Source organism: Lichenostomus cassidix, chromosome 23 (assembly GCF_008360975.1).
Source record: "Lichenostomus cassidix isolate B80296 chromosome 23, HeHo_3.0, whole genome shotgun sequence".
Classification (NCBI taxonomy): Eukaryota; Metazoa; Chordata; class Aves; order Passeriformes; family Meliphagidae; genus Lichenostomus; species Lichenostomus cassidix.
Genome location: NC_139503.1, coordinates 1,227,638 through 1,244,759, shown reverse-complemented (window position 1 = coordinate 1,244,759; position 17,122 = coordinate 1,227,638). Strand labels below are relative to the sequence as shown.

The window sequence follows — 17,122 nt, the reverse complement described above, 5'->3', positions numbered from 1 at the left end:
GCAGCGCTTGGGGCTCCATCTCCCACAGACTACAGCTGGATTAATTAAGTCAGAAGGTGCTCTCAAGTTATAGTCAAAACTTGTACATTTTATTCCCAATTCACAGGGTTATTTGCACAGATGGAACACAAAACTCAAGAAGAAAGGATGTGGGTGCATAAAACATCAGCATCTCCGATCAAACACACTACAGGGTACAGAGTCTTCCCTTCCTACAATAGTCTCAGCAGCAAGAGCATCTTTAGACAAATATTATAGCAATGGACTACAGACTTTTTTAAGCAAGTTACAAGATAAATGGAGAAAACCAGCAGTTCTTAATGGGTGATTATGTCCTAAAAATGTGTCAATTTATCCCTTTGTACTTCAAAATGTTCATGTGCACCATCCCTGCCAAGACCCAAGGGCTGCACTGCCCTTCTCTGAGCACACCCCAGGCTGTCACCCAGACCAAACAGGAAAAAAAGCTCTGTCCAAGCAGAGAGCTCAAAAGAACATTGAAACCAAAAGATTCCACTTTGAATATAACCATGATACTGTACATTAAACATCTTGATAAGACATAGAAAGGATAACATTGAGCTTTCAGAGACCAGTCTATCAGAGTCCCTAATTAAACACCCAGCTACTTAACCACTAAATTGAAGATTTTTAATTACCAGTTGGGTGCATGGACTTTAGGTGAAAAAGAAGTTCCAATAGAGCCTTCTATGACTGCTGACACCCATCGATTTGCTGCAGATATTTTGGAGCACAGCCATTACTTTCAGCAGAATTATTATTTTTTTACACACTACTTCAATTCTACAAATTTTGCAGGAATGACAAAATCTAGTTTTACCACAGAAAAACGTTAATTCCCACCGCTCTTGAGACTCCAAAAGAAAGATGCCTAGACATGATCTTTTGTAGCCTGCAATGTTCTTGCATTCCAGCTGTGCATAACCTGCAGGAAGCTTGCACAAGACAGGCTCCTGCTTTTTTTAGGGCAGGACTGGGATACCTGCATCAAGGAAGGGAGATGTTATCTAGATGGGCTGTGGCTTGACTTGCATGAATGCATAAACATTCCCTGCCCTTTTGGCCACATCCTGCTAACTCGTCCCCAACTGAAAGGCCCACAGAACAGCTTCTTCACAATTTTTCCATGGGAGCAAGAACTAGGACAACATCTTTATTCATGCACTCTTGAAACATCGTGGGTTTGTGTTCGGCTTTTCTGGCTTGTTCATATACACAAGTCAAGTCAAAGTTTAGTCCTACCTCTGGGAGAGAAAGAAAGAACCATCAGAACTGGCAGACACTACATTATACTTGCAATGATCTGGCTTTTCAAAACAAAAAAATTAAACTGTGCTATACATAAATGCTGAGGCACACAATATAAGGACATGCTGACACAACAGTTAAGGAATAGTTACTGTTACTCTGCACTCTCAAATCAGCCCCTCTGCCTGCACGCTGAGATTTCTCCTCCCTCCTCCCACCCATCCAGCTCCTCTTCCAGCTGGACCAATGTCACCATTAAGCACAGCAACCCCTGCAGGTCCCTGACACAAACACAGCCACGCTCTCCCCACCACTCAGTCAGGAGGACCCCTTCCAAGCAGGATTTAGTCATGAAGACTGTAAATATATATATATATAAACCTGAAAAGGGTGGGGGTTTCTGCTGTTAGAAGCAGAAATGATCACAGCTCAACCTAGAAAGGGTGACAGTGGGTTTATCAAAGCAATTCAGTGCTTTACAGAGGATTTTTGTCTTTCAGGGCAGAACCTCCAGCTGGGCACACACCAGTGCCAGAGGCAGCTCCATCCCTGTTGCCACATCCCACAGAACCACTGCTGGCACCAGTTATAACAATTATAAATTGATATGGTGAAACTATAAATTTGGATCTGTATGAACCTTCAGTTGTTGCTCTTAAGCAGTTTCATAACCTGCCTATATAATATCTGAATTACAACCCTATGGGCAAGTCCATCCAGAAATAATGAAAGTTAATGGAAAAGAATATTCAATATATTAGACTACAACTTATGCTTAGCATTCTCAGTTTGTCTTGTACCCCTTAAAAAATGTGAAATGACATTTATTCAGACATTAAATGAAAAAATCCTGCCTTTACTGAAATACCATAGTAAGGATTTTACTCCATAAGGGATGCAGAGCTCTACTCCTAACCATGCTCTGGAGTCAAATTCTAAAGCTACAATAATTCCAGTGGATCAGTATTTCCTTCATTTTTTTATTACAGCATGTTTGCTAAATTTACAGCAAGCAGAAAATAAGCTGGGTCTTTAGTTATTTTGATCAAAACATCGATGTTTTAAAGGTAGTACACAATATTTGTTAAAAAGAACATATAAAAATACCTTTTTAGAAGCCTCTATAAGAAAGGAAATACAAAGTTTAATCCCACAACTTTCCTCTGCTAGAGCTGCACGCTACTGCTACAGTTTTAAATAGACTTTTTGCTGTTTTTAAACTATACATCCAGGAAAGTCTACAAAATTAAAGGAACGTGCATATAAATGATTGCATAGCAGAACATGAACATTAACTGCAAACAGTAAAGAAAAAGTTAGAAATACTATCAAATGTACAAAGGTTCTAGGATCAACCCCTAAGCACGTTCCGCTGACGATATCCCAAAGCCATCTGCACTTCTTTAAAGGCCCTGCTGAAACACTAAACCCAAACCCTAAAACATTTCTCTAAAAAGGAACTTTTGGAAATCAATGTTTTTGTATGCTAGAGACATCAGACAGCGAGGAACACTAAAATGTTTGATGGTGGCTTTTGAAGGTAAAGAAAAAAAAATGCCAAAAGCAATTTTCATAACAAAGGATCTTGCCTTCTAGAGAAATACTGGTAAAGATTACACACTGGGTTTGTTATTTTTCACATTCAATTTTCTAAATATACTGTATTAGTGATAAACTACATAACTAGAGATGCAGCTCTTGTTCATATCCAACTTCAAACATTTGTTCTGAAGGAAAATGAAATATTGTAACCAAACCACTATCCATTCTGAGGAAGGAGTGATTCAGACTTGCTTGACCAACTGCTTTTTTGCTGTTTAAAAAGCAAGCCTGGTAACCCAGGGAGATGACTACAGTTTGATACCTATGAATACACCAACTAACCACAGGAGTCATTGGCATAAAAGTTTAGTTCTTATATACTGTACACACACAACTCGAAACAATCTACTTGTATCTAACAGCAGGAAAACTAAGCAACTTTATGGTTAACTGCTCACTAAAATTTAGAATAGATACAAAAAACTGCATAAAATGTACACACAACCTAACATTTAATTGCTCTGCCGTTTGCTGAAATCTGAATTTAGATTTTCCATTTCAAGGTGGGTTTTTCCCTCACACCTTCAGTGCTAGCAGCCAGGGCAGAGGCAGTGAAGCCTCTATCCTGATGGGTCACGACACTGCACAGTCTCTGAGCAACTTCAAGACCAACTCTCTCCCCATGTTGTACATGCAAGGGTAGTACCATCTCTCCAGACAGCAGGGCAAAGAGAAATCTCTCAAATCTCTCTCCACAGAGCTCCATCTGCCAACCTGCTGGTGCTGGTGGGCATGGAGAATACTGAAACCTGCCCTGGAGCCATGGAAACAAACTGCCAGGCTGATTTCCCAGCAGCCAGTGTTGCACTACAGCTGTCCAGTTTTCCTTTTTCTCACAAGGTTTAGAGTTAAAGAACCAGTTAAACAGTTGGTTTAACTGCCCAGGACAAACTGGTATCAATTTCTCTGTGGGTGTGACATTTGTAAAAGGACAATGTTGCAAGTTACGATCAATCAAGTCATCACCAAATATTTAAGCATTAAAAATGCAAATCTTTACAAAAATATACATAGAGACACCACAACCAAATCAGTAGCTGCCCATGACATTTAACCAAATGGACAATCTCTCTCCCTCTCTCTCTCTCTGTGGCTTCTCAACACTGTTTTAATTTTAACCATTGTCGGCTACAGGGAAAACTGACAAAGAAAATATTTTTTAGCACTGTTGCAACATCATATTCCTGATAATTTAAGTAAACTGAACTGTGTGTAAATGAATCTTACATGCCTAAACCAACATGGATACACTGTTAGTGGCCACTGGACTTGGGACTAGTCCAAGACCTTGATCTGGATTTTGACCTAGACCTAGAATGTGATCTTGACTGTGATTTGGATCTAGCTGGTTCTTTTTTTCTCGACTCCTTCTCATATCTTGAGCTGGACTTATAGTGTGTTTTAGAATCTGTTTTAGAGGTGCCTCTAGATTTGGTGTGAGATGCAGACCTAGACCGTGATTTAGCCTTCATTTCTTTCTTGGGCTGTGACTTGGATCGTGATCTTGAATTGGACTTAGATCTTGAAAAAGATCGATTGCGGTGTTTGAACCTAGCAGAATAAAGGGGAGAGAGGAGATTTGAATGTAAAAACACTATTCTTAAACATCTAGCACATTAAAAATTGTTTACCGTTTTTGCAGGAGAAACTTTTTTTTTTTAAACCTATAGTTAAAGGAATACAGTGATCTAGTTTGCAATTGAAAGGGTGCAAAAAGTGTTTTACCTATCATTGTCCGAATGGCTTCTGCTACGACGGGGTCTTCCAGTAGGTCTACTGCTAAAAAGGTACATCAGAAAAAGTAAACGGTGACAAATACCTATGTAAATGCACAAATACTTCATACATTATTTTTTTCAAGCTGTGCACTTGCTTTGAATTATTCTCCAGTGCAGCACAGAATCGTTTCATTCACTATTTCTGAGCAGATGCAGCATGCAAGATACGCAACTCCCAGCGGTTACTCCCACGATAGAAAAAAAGATTACTCAAAACTGTAACAATTAAAAAGTCAGCGTGGTGTCTCCCTGCTGTGCAGCTGAGGCCAACCCCCCCACACTACACTTACTTTCTGGGACTATAGGATCTTCTATAGCTGTAATCAAAGGAGCGACTCCTCGACCGTCTCCGCTCGTAACTGCGACTCCGAGACCGCCGGTATCTGTCATAGTCATCGTAACGAGAAGAACTGTACAGGTTTCTCCCTTCCTTGGCTTTCATTTGGTTTGGTGCTGTGAAAATAGCAGTATTTGCAGGTGAAAAAGATGCACTGCTTTTTCCCCCCTCAAGGTCTAAGCCATGTGTTTAGTGTTGAGCAGAAAGGCTCATTCATGATTTGATGTTTATGAAGGGACAGGTGAGAAGCTGCTCTGTGCCATTTGTTTTGTGCTGCTTTAGCCACTGGACACAAATTAATGCAGCCTTGGGGACATTATACATCTAGAAAGAAAAACAAACAAAAATAAACCCCTCAAAACCAGTCAGAAAGGTCTAATGCTCCATAAAACCAGAACACAGAGCTGGTCAAGGTGATTTCAGGCCAGCTGGAAACTGGTACGACAGGTCAAACCCATGACTGACACATTCTGACATTCCTGAAATTACCCAACGAGTGAAAGCTAATTAAAACACTCGTTTTCCTGACTGCACAGCACCATCATCACACCTGATCCACAGCTGTCTTTAATGATTAAAGGCCAGCTTACACAGAGGCTGCGGTGGATGCCTCACAAAGAGAAGTGTGATTCCAAAAGTAACCCCGCAGTAAAACAATTCACTTTCACTCTGCAGCTTAGTTATTAAAGTAATTAAGAATTAATGAACCTATTAGTCTTCCACTGCATTTCCTCTAAGCAGCACAGCTATCCTTCCTTTGTATCAAATTCAAACCCAAGGACCACGCTCTTAAGTATTTTAAACAGACCACGATGTAACAAACACCCTCTGTACTAAATGGCTTTAATTTTTATATTTTAAGTGCTGCTTGCAGCACACAAAAGTGCATTTAGTTAATTTTGTTCAGAAACACATTAGAAATCCCAGTGTTTACAAACAGGTCAGAAACTTGTCCTTCGGAGTGCAGAATTTCCATTGACTCCATTGAAGTTAATTGTGAGTACTTGAGGGAAAACTGGACAGTCAGGTTGTTTCTCTGAGAATTGTAACTGAAGACCTTTAAGGTACTTTTATTCCCAGGCATCACATGAGTATTGCAGCTCTGGTTTAGACCAACAGGTTTGTGCCAGGTTTCCAAATCTGCATGTCTCCATAAATTAAGACTATGCACACAAATAACAGATTTAAATGACCTAAATTCTCTTTACAATCATCTGTTAGAAAAGAAGAATTCTGCTCCACCTTGAAATTGATTTTTATCCTGAAGCCAAATGAAAATGAAGACATTACCTCAATCCTGGAAATCACACAGAGCAGCACAGAAAGCTCCAAAAAACGATTGCGGTGACTGCTGCACTTAGTTATCCATTTATAATTAAAATGAGTCATTAACACTAGATAAAAAGCAGAACATCCACATGCTATTTATATACAGTAAGAACATAACACAACAATTAGCAACACGTGCAATGTTGTCTGGTGCTGAAATTCAGGCTAAAATCAGGGTGAGATAAAATTCAGGCACTTACTCTTGCGATCCCCCTGTGCAAACTGGATTTCTATTTGCCGACCACAAATCCACTTTCGATCCAAATTATGGAGAGCATCTTCTGCATCACGGACATCTTCAAATGTGGGGAGTGTTAAGGTACTTGGGAATTTGAGCAGTTTAACACATTTGGCATTTAAAATAAAAATAAAAATTTTCAAGTTATTTTCTCATTTTATAGCTGGGTTTTAAGTTCTTTGGTCATGCTACTCTACACACTAGTGATTTTTGTTTTTAATCAACCACCAGCTATCTGAGAACTCCTATAATAAAATTGAAATCTTGTAACATGACCATGAATTTATCCATCAGCAAGCAGTTGCTATGTGATACTTTAGCTTTTTCCTTCTCCCACTTGTACTTATGCAAAGAAAACAAAGGTATCCTTTCAAAATACACTTATTAATGGTCATTTAGTTCTCTCCACTACATTAAGTTTATTAAAATTAAACCCTAGTTCTTAAATTATGTTGGACATGCCAACAGTAAATATTAACTATGATGTTTAGAATTGGAATAAAGCTTTCCTTTTTTATTTTAAGGTTTAACTTATGTCATGCCACAGCCCTGTGTGCAGAGCTGCCCTAGTGTGAGAGAAGAGCAGACACTGCAAGGTCAGTGACAGACATTCATTTTAATGCTGGAATTTACACCCCTATTTCCAGCTTTTGGGACCCAAAAAAATGAGTTGCCTTTCCCCTCGAGGCCACTCAGTTCTCAGCAGCATCATCTCTGCAGGAGATAAACTTCCATGTTGCAGCCTCTCCCTTGATAACCCCAGACCGAATGTGATTTCATCCAGACCACAGTTACAGTAGCACTCACAAGAGAAATATTACAGGTTTTGTCAATGGACTAAACCAGAATAATTCATCAAATTACTGCTTACATGACAGACAGAAGAAAAACTGTTATTCTGTAGGATACATCAGGTATGACTCCTTTAATCTTGGCCACCATTCAACTTCATCTTGACCTTTAACTCTTTAAGTGCTTGTCAGAAGGACTTGTCATGAGATGCTTGGCCAAAAATGACAGATGGCTTTATCTTTTACTTTGAAAAACAACCTTTTCCCCCTTTTGTAGATAAAGCGAAGCTTTGTCTCCCATTATGGCTTGTCCTTCTTCCAGCTTTTCTTTATTTTTTCTTTTCCCAAACTCTCCCTTCTCTTCAAGCCTGATCCTTAAGAGGTCTTTGGCTTGTCTACTTGCCTTAATTGTTGAACTCTACTCTAAAGGTTCTTTCATGCTTTCTCTTTGGGGTCGCCATTACTGTACAGCTTTACATTCTGAGGCAACAACAGAGGACAGCAAATTAGGGGACAATATTAAAGCAAGAAGTTCACCTCATTTTTTACACAATCTGATTTTGATCAAGTGATTCCAGTTTCCATTTGTTAAATTAACAATGAATAGCAGCCACATTTTGCTAAGCACAACTTTACTTACACACCAGTGATAATAAAAACGTGCTAGACAATTTTGAGTCAGTGACAAATTTTCATTTAAATCATATAGTATTAATTTCAGTGACATAAGCAAGCTTTTATATTACTGGACTTAAGTTTTGCAAAAAAAACCCGCAAAGAACAATTGAGAGAAGTTAATCTTCAAAAATAACGAAACACCACGACATAAGTAAGACACTTATTAGATACAACACAAAAGTAAACTGCTTTTTCATTTAGATTGGTTACCTCTTACACAAACTTGAATTTCAAACTTCAACACCCCTCACTAATGAGCCATCTGAAGAAAGGATATTGAACATAAGCAAATCCTCTGGGACGACGGGTGTAGAAGTCAAGTGGAACGTAAACATCAACTATAGGTCCATAACGACCAAACTCACGGCGCAAGTCTTCAGACCTGGAACACCACAAACACCTGATATGGCTTTTTCACTGGTAAAGGTGTTTAAAAAACCCCCAGCAAACCAGAATAAAACAAAACAAACAAATCAAATCTGCAATTAATATGACCACATCTGTGTTTTGGGAAGCATTTGGTTGAGGATTAAAGTAGCAAAACATTTTTTGGGGAAAAAACTGTTTGAGCAATTCAGTGTTGGCAGCACACGGAGCTTTTCTCAAACACTCAAAACTCAGGATGCTCAAGATATCCCTGGCAGTTTGAAACCAGCCTTCAGCATAACTCCAGAACAAAAGTACAAACTGAGAAGTGATGCACGTCAGTTCATTCAGTGCAGCCAAAGCTGGCAGAACGTGAAAGAAAGGACTCTGAAGAATTATTATTATTATTCAAGTACCTCATGTAACTCGACAGTGATTTTGCAACACACAAGCATCAATTATGAGATCCAAACAAACATTAGGAGAATAAGCCAGTCACCCAAACTCATTTCCATAGAATAATCAATACTTACAACCACATCAAATAGAACAGATGTCGAATGAACAGCCACTCATGCCCTCGGGATAGTTTTTCCAAAGAGTTGGCTTTGGAGAGCTGAGACAAAACTGTTCAGCTGCAACCACCCCTGGCACAACCACCCTCTCCTGATGGTTTTCACTCACATCAGCTCCTTACATTTATTTTTGTGACATTTGAGGACAAAAACCTGCCTGAGAAGGTTGATGTAATACCATATTTAGGTGGTATATAAGAGTTAATACTATTTTTTCTGTTTTTACATTTCTCTGTCAGCAGTTGAGAAACAATCTCCACACAGTCAGTGCTGGCAGAAGGGAACTACAACCAGCATGGAGATCTCACAATAAAATCACCTCCAGCAACTCTGCTATCTAATCACAAGCTTATGGTGAAGCCTCAAAAATATGCACATTATTGAAAAGAATTTGGAAGTAATCATCCTCCTCAGCTGATCTTAGAGTAAAACAAACTATTGGAAAGAGGAAAAAAAATAATAATAAAAAAGTTTAATTTGAAGTTATTTATCACAATGCTCTTAATTCATTCCATTCCCTCGTGCCCACACTACTGTTGTTTACTGAACAACTTGGATCCAAGTCGCCCAGGCATAGTTGGAAAACTTCATTTTATAGGACTAGACTTTATAGGGATCTCCGTACAGATTCTACAAAAAAAACCAACAATACAGCAGTGCTCTGATAAATGCATTCTGTGCCAACAACGCTCTATAAATGTTCCACAGCTGATAACAAACACTGAAAGTGTAAGGTGATTGTTATCACTAAAGGTGTTTGTGACTAAAGTGAAATGAGGAAAACCAGCAGTTCACTAAAAACACATAAAGAACATATAAAAATCTCTGCAATGCTCGGTTTTTGTTCTTTTAATTCCCTGTAAGAAGCTCTCTCCCCGCACATGTTTAGTCCATGCGGGCTCTCGGTACAGCACGATTTATAACGGAGAACAAGCACTCCGCGCTGAGCGTCCTGCGAGGCCCCGCTGCACAACAACCACGGCAGGAATATTCCACCTGAACTGCCAGCAGCTTTCACACTAACGGCACCGGCCACGCCAGGAATTTTGGGCACAAATGCTCTATTTTCTCCCATCTAGCAACTATGCTGCACTTCCAAAGCAGCATTCCAAACTCCAGCAGCTGTCGAGCATCGCCCCAAGGCACATCCCGCCTCGATCTCCCGGCCGGACACACTCAAAGCGGCTGCGGGGAGTTTCACTTTGTCGCGGCCCAGCTTTGTTCTTTCCGGACGCTGTTTGGAAACGGATCCGCGTGGAGAGGCGGGGAGCGGGCAGCACCGCGAGGAGCGCAGGGAAATGGAAGGCAAGGCAGGGAGAAGGGAGCAGGCAGAGCGGAGGAAGGCAGCGGGCCGGGCTCGGCCCTCCTCCCCGCCAGCTGCAGACAGACCCCCGCGGCCGCGGCCTAGCGAGCCCGCCAAAGCCTGCGCGAGCCCCCGCTCCGCCCCCACTCACCGGGTGTCGTCGGCCACGTTCCGCACGAAGAGCGAGGTGTTGGGGGGCCGCAGGTAGCGGGACATGTCGGCGGCGCCGGGAGAGAAGGAAGGAAGGAAGGAGGGAAGGAAGGAAGGAAGGAGGGAGGGAAGGAGCGAGCGCGGCCCGGGCGCGGCGGGAGCGGCTGAGGCGACCCTGGGGGAGCTGCACCGCCCGCCCGCGCGCCGCCTCTCGCGAGACTTCCCGCGGGGCTTCCGGCGAGAGCCGAACGCGGCGCCAAAATCCTGCCCCGCTCCGGCGGTGCGCATGCGCCTCAGCCTCGCGCGGGAGCTCGCGGGCCCTGCGGCGCGCGGCGCGCATGCGCAATGCTGCTTCCCGCTCGCGGTGGCGGGGCCTCGCTTTTCCCGCCGAAAGAGCCAGGGGGGAGCGCGCGCGGGGCAAGATGGCGGCGGCGCCTCAGCCGTGAGGGGACAGCGCGCTCCCGCCTGGCGCGGCGCCTCGGGGCGCTGTGGGCTCCTCCTGTGCCCTCCTGTGCCCTCCTGTGCCCTCCTGAGCCCTCCGGCACAGCCAACTGACCCTGCCTCGGGCCGTAACGCCCTGCCCGAGGCTCAAGGGATCGCTGTCCTGTGGCCTCGTTGGTGCAAAATGCGGAGTGTGTGAAAATTGTATTAAGCGAGGATGTTCGTTGAGGTTTGACGTTCTTCTGCTTTCAAGACTAAAAAAGAAGGCAGATGTAAGCCGTGAAACAACGGCCAACAAGATTTAAGTGTTAGAGAAACAAGCTGTTGGTAGAGTTGGCTTGTTAAGGTTTAGGGCTTGAGATGCTTCGATGATCTCAGAGCTAGGGGGGAAAAAAGGTCTTTTCTTTGAGAAAAAAGGATGCCCACTGATAATGGACACAGAATGCAGAATTCATGGGCCATCTGGCAAGAACTCCCAAGATAAGGAAGAAAGGAATAAACCCAACTCAGCGCCTGTGCCGAAATGATCTCCAGCAGGATAAAATGTGATTTTATATTTTACAGGTCATGACGAGCAACCCACAGAGCACTGACCCAAAAGGAAAGAAAGGCTGACAACAGGCCTAATTAGCATGAGAAACAACAGAATAATTAACCAACAGAAGATAGAACACTAATTCAGAACTATGTAACTTGTAGCCAAGGAACACCAATTCCTTTGTTTGCTAAAACGTGTAAATAGTAATAAATTTTGATCGTTGGTGTGCTGGATTTGTGGAATCCCACAGGGCACCCAACTGTGCAACTCTGAAATAAATGACCAACGTCTCTGTGGAGTGTGTAACTATTGTTGCACGCAGAATAATTAATCCAATTTTTGTGGGGAACACCGTTACCCTGCTGAGCCCCAGGAGTTTTCATCACACTGTTTGCACAGGACCAGCCCTTTCCATTAAAGCCGTTTGTGTGGTAAAAACAATGCAGTGGGTGGGTGGAGAGATTATTCCTTCCCACAGTCATGTGTGACTCACATCAAGGTGGACAAAAGGCAGATCTGTGACCCAACACAGGATTTGATGAAGATTTCAGTGAAAATTGTGTCTTCATGTGAGAGATTTTCAGCAAAGTGCTGCTGGGACAGAAAGACTTTGAGTTGATGCAGCCCTGGTGTCTGTCACTAGAGTTTTTTCACTTTTATTTTTAATATTCATGAATGAAAAGTGGTGGGTGGACATTGCTGTTCATATCCTGGCAATCTCTTGCCTGGTTTTTACAGGTTTTGAATGACAGATGATTCAAGTTTGAATGGCAGATGAAGTTCAGTTACTAACACAGGAGATGTGCAGCCATATGCACTTCCAGAAAAACAGGGAATTTATGGTGTTCAGTGGTCTGTACAATATTTTTTTGCATTTAATATTTACACTTATTTTTCTGTATGCAAGCAGAAGGTTGAGTTGTCACCTTGTGCAATATAAACACAGATCTGCTTACACAAGTCATTGAAAGAACATAAAAATCAAGGCAAGAAAGCACATTAGAGACTGGAGTTGTGGTTGGGAGTGCTTGGCACAAAGCAAAAAAGAAAAATAATAATTCATGGACATTCTGAAAACAATAGATTCATCAAGGAGTGGACTTTGGTGATGGATAGAAATCCACTCTGCCAGGATTATCCTTTCAGAGCTTGTCAAATTGGGAATCAAAACTTTGAACAAGATCCAAGTGAGATTATAAATACTTCAACGGAGTCCTTCACAAAAAAATTCACTTGTTTTTGTGGAATAGTGGATGCAGAGCTATCATCCCAACCTGTTATGCCATCTAGGAATGATAATTCCTTTGGGCCACGGGACACAGATTTCAGTCTGACCAAAATCCTTCAGGTTTTGGCTATTTCATGTAAAGACCTGCACTGAATATTTCACCTCAATCTGGGATGCCCTGTGGCAGAAGGATATCACCAGAAGGACTGGAAAGATTGTCACCATCGTTGGAAACACAAAATCACTGCAATTGTGAAGAAAGTCAGGTAAAGTGTTCTTTTAAGAATTTTTCAGAATTTTAGCCGTTAGAATGGCATAGCATGAGTTTAAGTTCTAAATAGGAATTTAGTGTGTAGTATCTACAACAATAATTTTGTAACAGGCTTTAAATGAGTAATGAATGATGCCTGCCTTGGTTTAGAAATAAACCTGAAAGTGGCTGGATTGTTCCATCCTCCGGTTTACAGGTACAGCATTTGATCACTGAAGATTTGCAGCATTCTGTGCATTTGCTGCTGCAGCACCACATGGTGTGTTTGGTTTCTGGGTGTACTTGCAGCAGTTACCCCGCAACTCCCAGACTGAGTCCTTGGATAGCTTTTTGCAGCACCAGGGCTTTAAATCAGCCTCCTCCTCCCTGAGCTTTACCAGCCCTGATTTCTGTGCTGTTGATCTTATTTCTGTGTAACTCACATGGCATTTAATTCTGGCTGCAGGAGTGTGCTTGGCATTAGAGCTGCCTGGGAAGCAAAATGAACACAATGATCCTTTATGCCACTGAAACTCCCCCTGAGAACAGCCTTATCCCAGAATAAGAATACACTTCCCAAATTGCTTGTATCACATTGTAAGTGTTATTAACTCAAACACAACCTCCCCCCTCACAAACTGCTCTTCTAGCATGGGGGAAGATGTAAACTCAGCACTCTGGACTGGGATAAAACATCTCCATGAGGTTTTAAATGGCATAATCAGTCCAACAACTTTGTTCATGGAGGTCTTACACCCCAAACCAATTCCTACAAATCTGCAGTGACTTAAGTATGAAATGGGGCTGCTGATATAATAATAGCATCTAATCAGCAGAGAAAATGTTCTAAGCACAGCTCTTGTGTGTTTATACTTCAGTAGAGACACAGGTTCTTAACAAAATTTGGTTTAATTGAGCTTCACAAACCTGGACTGCGAAAAGATGCTGGAAGTTCATTGCAAATTGGAAGAATGTTTCATTCCTTTTGCTCTTGTAGTGCCTCATGTTTCTTAATTGTACTTGTGTGTAATTCAGTTTCAGAACAGCCATCCCTACTGTCAATGACTGGTAAGTATTTCATAGCTTTTGAAATATTGCTGTTTCTATTCCTGGTACGTGTGGTACAGATCAGCTCAACAAATGTCTGATTGTTCTCTGCTGGCCAGGTCACAGAGAACTGGGTTTGGTTAAAGACTAAACTTTATTAGACACAGGAACTGAAGCTGAGTATGTTCAGTCTGTGTGGAAGAAATCAAGAAGCATTTTTATAGCTTTTTGCTGCTCCCAAGGATTATTGTGGTGAATTGAACCACGAGATTTATGTCCAGGTTTGGTTTTCTGGGGGGCAAATATCTGTCACTCTGAGGACAGAAGGGAACTCTGAGAGAACTCAGGGAAAACACAGTCCAGTAACAAGGGAAAGTGCTGTGTGTGTGAAAGGAAAGCAGAAATAATATTTTCCTGCACTATTTGTTCAGATAAAACAAAGATCACACCTTGTGGAAAGTGCACTTTATTTTAGGTAGGTAAAGGTGTCACAAAGGAGGTGATCTGTCTTTAGACTTTCTTGCTTCTTCTGACAAGTGTTACTCCACCAGATGTTATAGTCTGTAGAAGACAAATACACATAATTTGTTTTCCATTTAAACTTCAGGAAATCGGTTTATAGCTAAGTGGCAGAAGTTTCTGTGATTCATGGACAAATCCATTGCTGTCCACAAGAAAATACATTCACAGTACCTGCCTATAAATATATATACATTTGCAAGAAGGAAAAGGGAGGTGGTTGTACTCCTTGGAGCAGTGTTGATCCAAGGGGACACTTTCTAGAAGCTCAAAGAGCTTTAACTGGAGAGAGAACTCTTTGTCAGAACCCAATAATGTACAACTAAAGAACTTTGAAGAGCTGAGGTGGAACGAGGGCACTGTGACTGTTCAGCTCTGTCCTTTCAGAGGGGCTGAGGTTGAAGCTCAGGGTGGACACATTGTAATCCACAGCAATCCAGGGAATTTTTAAGGAGTTTTCCTGCAACTCGCTCAGCTGCTAAAGCCCTTCACACTCCAGTGCCTGGAATTGGCCCCAGGGTGGTAATTAATGAAAGGGAATGCTGAGCACGATGCATTAAATACATGAGCAATATTTAAAGGAGAGCCATCTAAGGCAGTTGGGTTTAAACAAAAACAGGAATAATAAAGAATACCAATGGTGTTTTTTTCCACGAAATGTGGTTTGTTTGAAATACTTAAATCCTCTATCTGCAGATTTAAGCACTGCAAGTTCTGCAATAATGTGGTCATTTTTGGGGCCAGGATTTGATTAAGGTATTGAGCCTACACTAAGAGCTAATCAACATTTTTCCTTCAGCATTATTCTGAAAGTGCCCTTATTTTCTAGCACTTACCTCCACCATTTCATTTCCTTTAACTTCCTGCTCATGAGAGAATTTGTCTGATTTGCACACCAGCTTCCCATTGACCATGTTCACAGTGCACTGTTGGGACAATTGAAAAATACTTTAAAACATTTAGGTTTTGGAATTCAATTTGAGTAAGAAGAGGACTCATAAATATGAAATAAATTACACTGTTGATGTTTCATGACAGATGCTAATTTAACCTGGAGACCACAGCATTCAAATAGGAGTTTTAGAAACATTTCTGTTTGTTGTAGTGATAGAAATGTTTGCTAATGGAAATGGTACAAACAAGTTCCACTCATACAGAAAGTGTGGTTTAGGGATAAATGAAGAGATTCCTGGGATGCTTTACCTTTAGCTTCCTGCCATCCATGGTGGTGATGTCAGCCTCTTTGCCAAGTGTGAAGGAGTTAGTGACTGATTTGTTGGGTGTTTTGGATGTCACAACAAAGTCATTGCCTTTTTGTTGTATTTCAATAACAGGCTTAATGTCTTTGGCCATTTTGATCATGTCTTCTGGCAACCCTGTAAAAACAGGTAAAACAGGATTTTTTCTCCTATGGAAATAACAAATTCTTTTCTCCAGCAAGGGCACAAAAGATCCAAACCAATACTGGAAGGTGATGTCCAAGTTAAAAGACAAATCCTGTGTTGGATTCCTCACTTCTCTATGGGCATTTTGCTCCATTCCATCTAGTCTGGTTAGATTTTGATACTATATTTGGTGATGTGTCAGATTCTGCATTGTTTCTTTTCCTAAGGTCTGGCCATGGGATGACAATCCTCCATGAACAAAACCATGTGTGAATTATTTTGTTTTCCTGGGGAGATTGGAGGTGGAGAATTATCTGTCCAGCAGTGGGAGTCCCTCAAACTCCCTTTTTGGGGTGTCAGACCATGCTTTTCAACTAAATTTTATTGTCCTGAATATCTCTTATATAAATATAATGGGAGTAACACTCCAATGGGAGTGTTTTGTTGGCAGAGATAAGTGATAATTTATTGGTGTAGCACCTCCTAATCCTCACAGATTACATTTGATAATCACTCAGAGATTACTGATTACTTGTCAGACGTGTTAATCATTCACAGATTGCTGACAACACTGGTGCTGCAGAAAGGGCCTCTCTACCAAGAATTGGGAAGCTGAATAAGTCATTGACACCTTGCTTCTAGTTAAATGTATTTATAAAATTACAAATTAATCAACACAACTTCATTTCTGGTATAGCTCTTCTTTCTTGAGGAGCTCATTTAACATTAAACAGGGCTTTGGGGGTTATCTGTAACCTTCCCACATCAATTCAACTTCTTTTCGCATCCAAATGAGATCAAACAGACTTAACCAAGCAGGGGGAGTTTGTCATAGAATAAAAAGGAAAAAACCTGTAGAGAACTGATTTGAGGAGGAAGCAGCCACTTACCCAGAGCCTTGAGGAAGGGCTCGAGGTTCTCCTGAGCGTAGATCTGCCAGGTGCCTGTGAACGCCATGCTGTGACAGTGAGGGCTCTCCCTGCTCCCTGGGATGCTATTTATGGACAGGGACAGGCCAGCCCAAAATTGTCAGAGGGCTAATCATTAACTGGTAAGGAGCAATTATTAATCAGTTATTTGTTCTTAATGATGATAACCTCTCGTTCATGCTGCTCTCACCTTGACGGTTGAGATGTTGCGTTTGTTGTGGGTTACTGACCTCGGGGAATTGTCCATCACCGCTGGAAGGTGTTGCACTGCAGCTTCATTTGTTTGCTTTCTGTTCACAACTGCTGTGTTTAACACATTTTCGGTGTTTTGAATAGAATTCTTCAGATAGAGTTGCATAATTTACAGTA

The 17,122-nt window shown here is 41.5% G+C and overlaps 3 protein-coding genes across 6 annotated transcripts in view; 1 reads left to right on the top strand and 2 right to left on the bottom strand.

The window, feature by feature from the left end:
• Window positions 1-67: 67 nt before the first annotated feature.
• Window positions 68-10,656, bottom strand: SRSF10 (serine and arginine rich splicing factor 10). 4 transcript variants are annotated; one of them, XM_085081477.1, is made up of 7 exons: window positions 10,418-10,653; window positions 8,300-8,404; window positions 6,516-6,619; window positions 4,940-5,102; window positions 4,597-4,650; window positions 4,321-4,422; window positions 68-1,265 (listed from the first exon to the last, which is right to left on the bottom strand). In XM_085081477.1, exons 1-7 carry the CDS (start codon window positions 10,480-10,482, stop codon window positions 1,247-1,249), a joined length of 612 nt encoding a protein of 203 aa, XP_084937603.1. In that variant the 5' UTR covers window positions 10,483-10,653; the 3' UTR covers window positions 68-1,246. The 4 variants fall into 4 exon arrangements, with proteins under 4 accessions (XP_084937603.1, XP_084937604.1, XP_084937602.1 ...); XM_085081478.1 differs by lacking the exon at window positions 4,321-4,422 and having other exon boundaries at window positions 10,418-10,649; XM_085081476.1 differs by lacking the exon at window positions 68-1,265 and having other exon boundaries at window positions 2,236-4,422; window positions 4,597-4,647; window positions 10,418-10,656.
• A 1,629-nt stretch (window positions 10,657-12,285) lies between these two features.
• Window positions 12,286-17,122, top strand: part of GRHL3 (grainyhead like transcription factor 3) — a 97,360-nt gene continuing 92,523 nt past the window's right edge. Inside the window, exon 1 of the mRNA XM_085081470.1 lies at window positions 12,286-12,889. The gene's annotated coding sequence lies outside the window, so the exon portion shown is untranslated. The remainder of the gene's footprint in view (window positions 12,890-17,122) is intronic.
• Window positions 14,371-16,870, bottom strand: LOC146427725 (fatty acid-binding protein, liver). The gene is made up of 4 exons (XM_085081482.1): window positions 16,715-16,870; window positions 15,643-15,815; window positions 15,276-15,365; window positions 14,371-14,481 (listed from the first exon to the last, which is right to left on the bottom strand). The coding sequence occupies exons 1-4, from the start codon at window positions 16,779-16,781 to the stop codon at window positions 14,431-14,433; spliced, it is 381 nt and encodes a 126-aa protein (XP_084937608.1). The 5' UTR covers window positions 16,782-16,870; the 3' UTR covers window positions 14,371-14,430.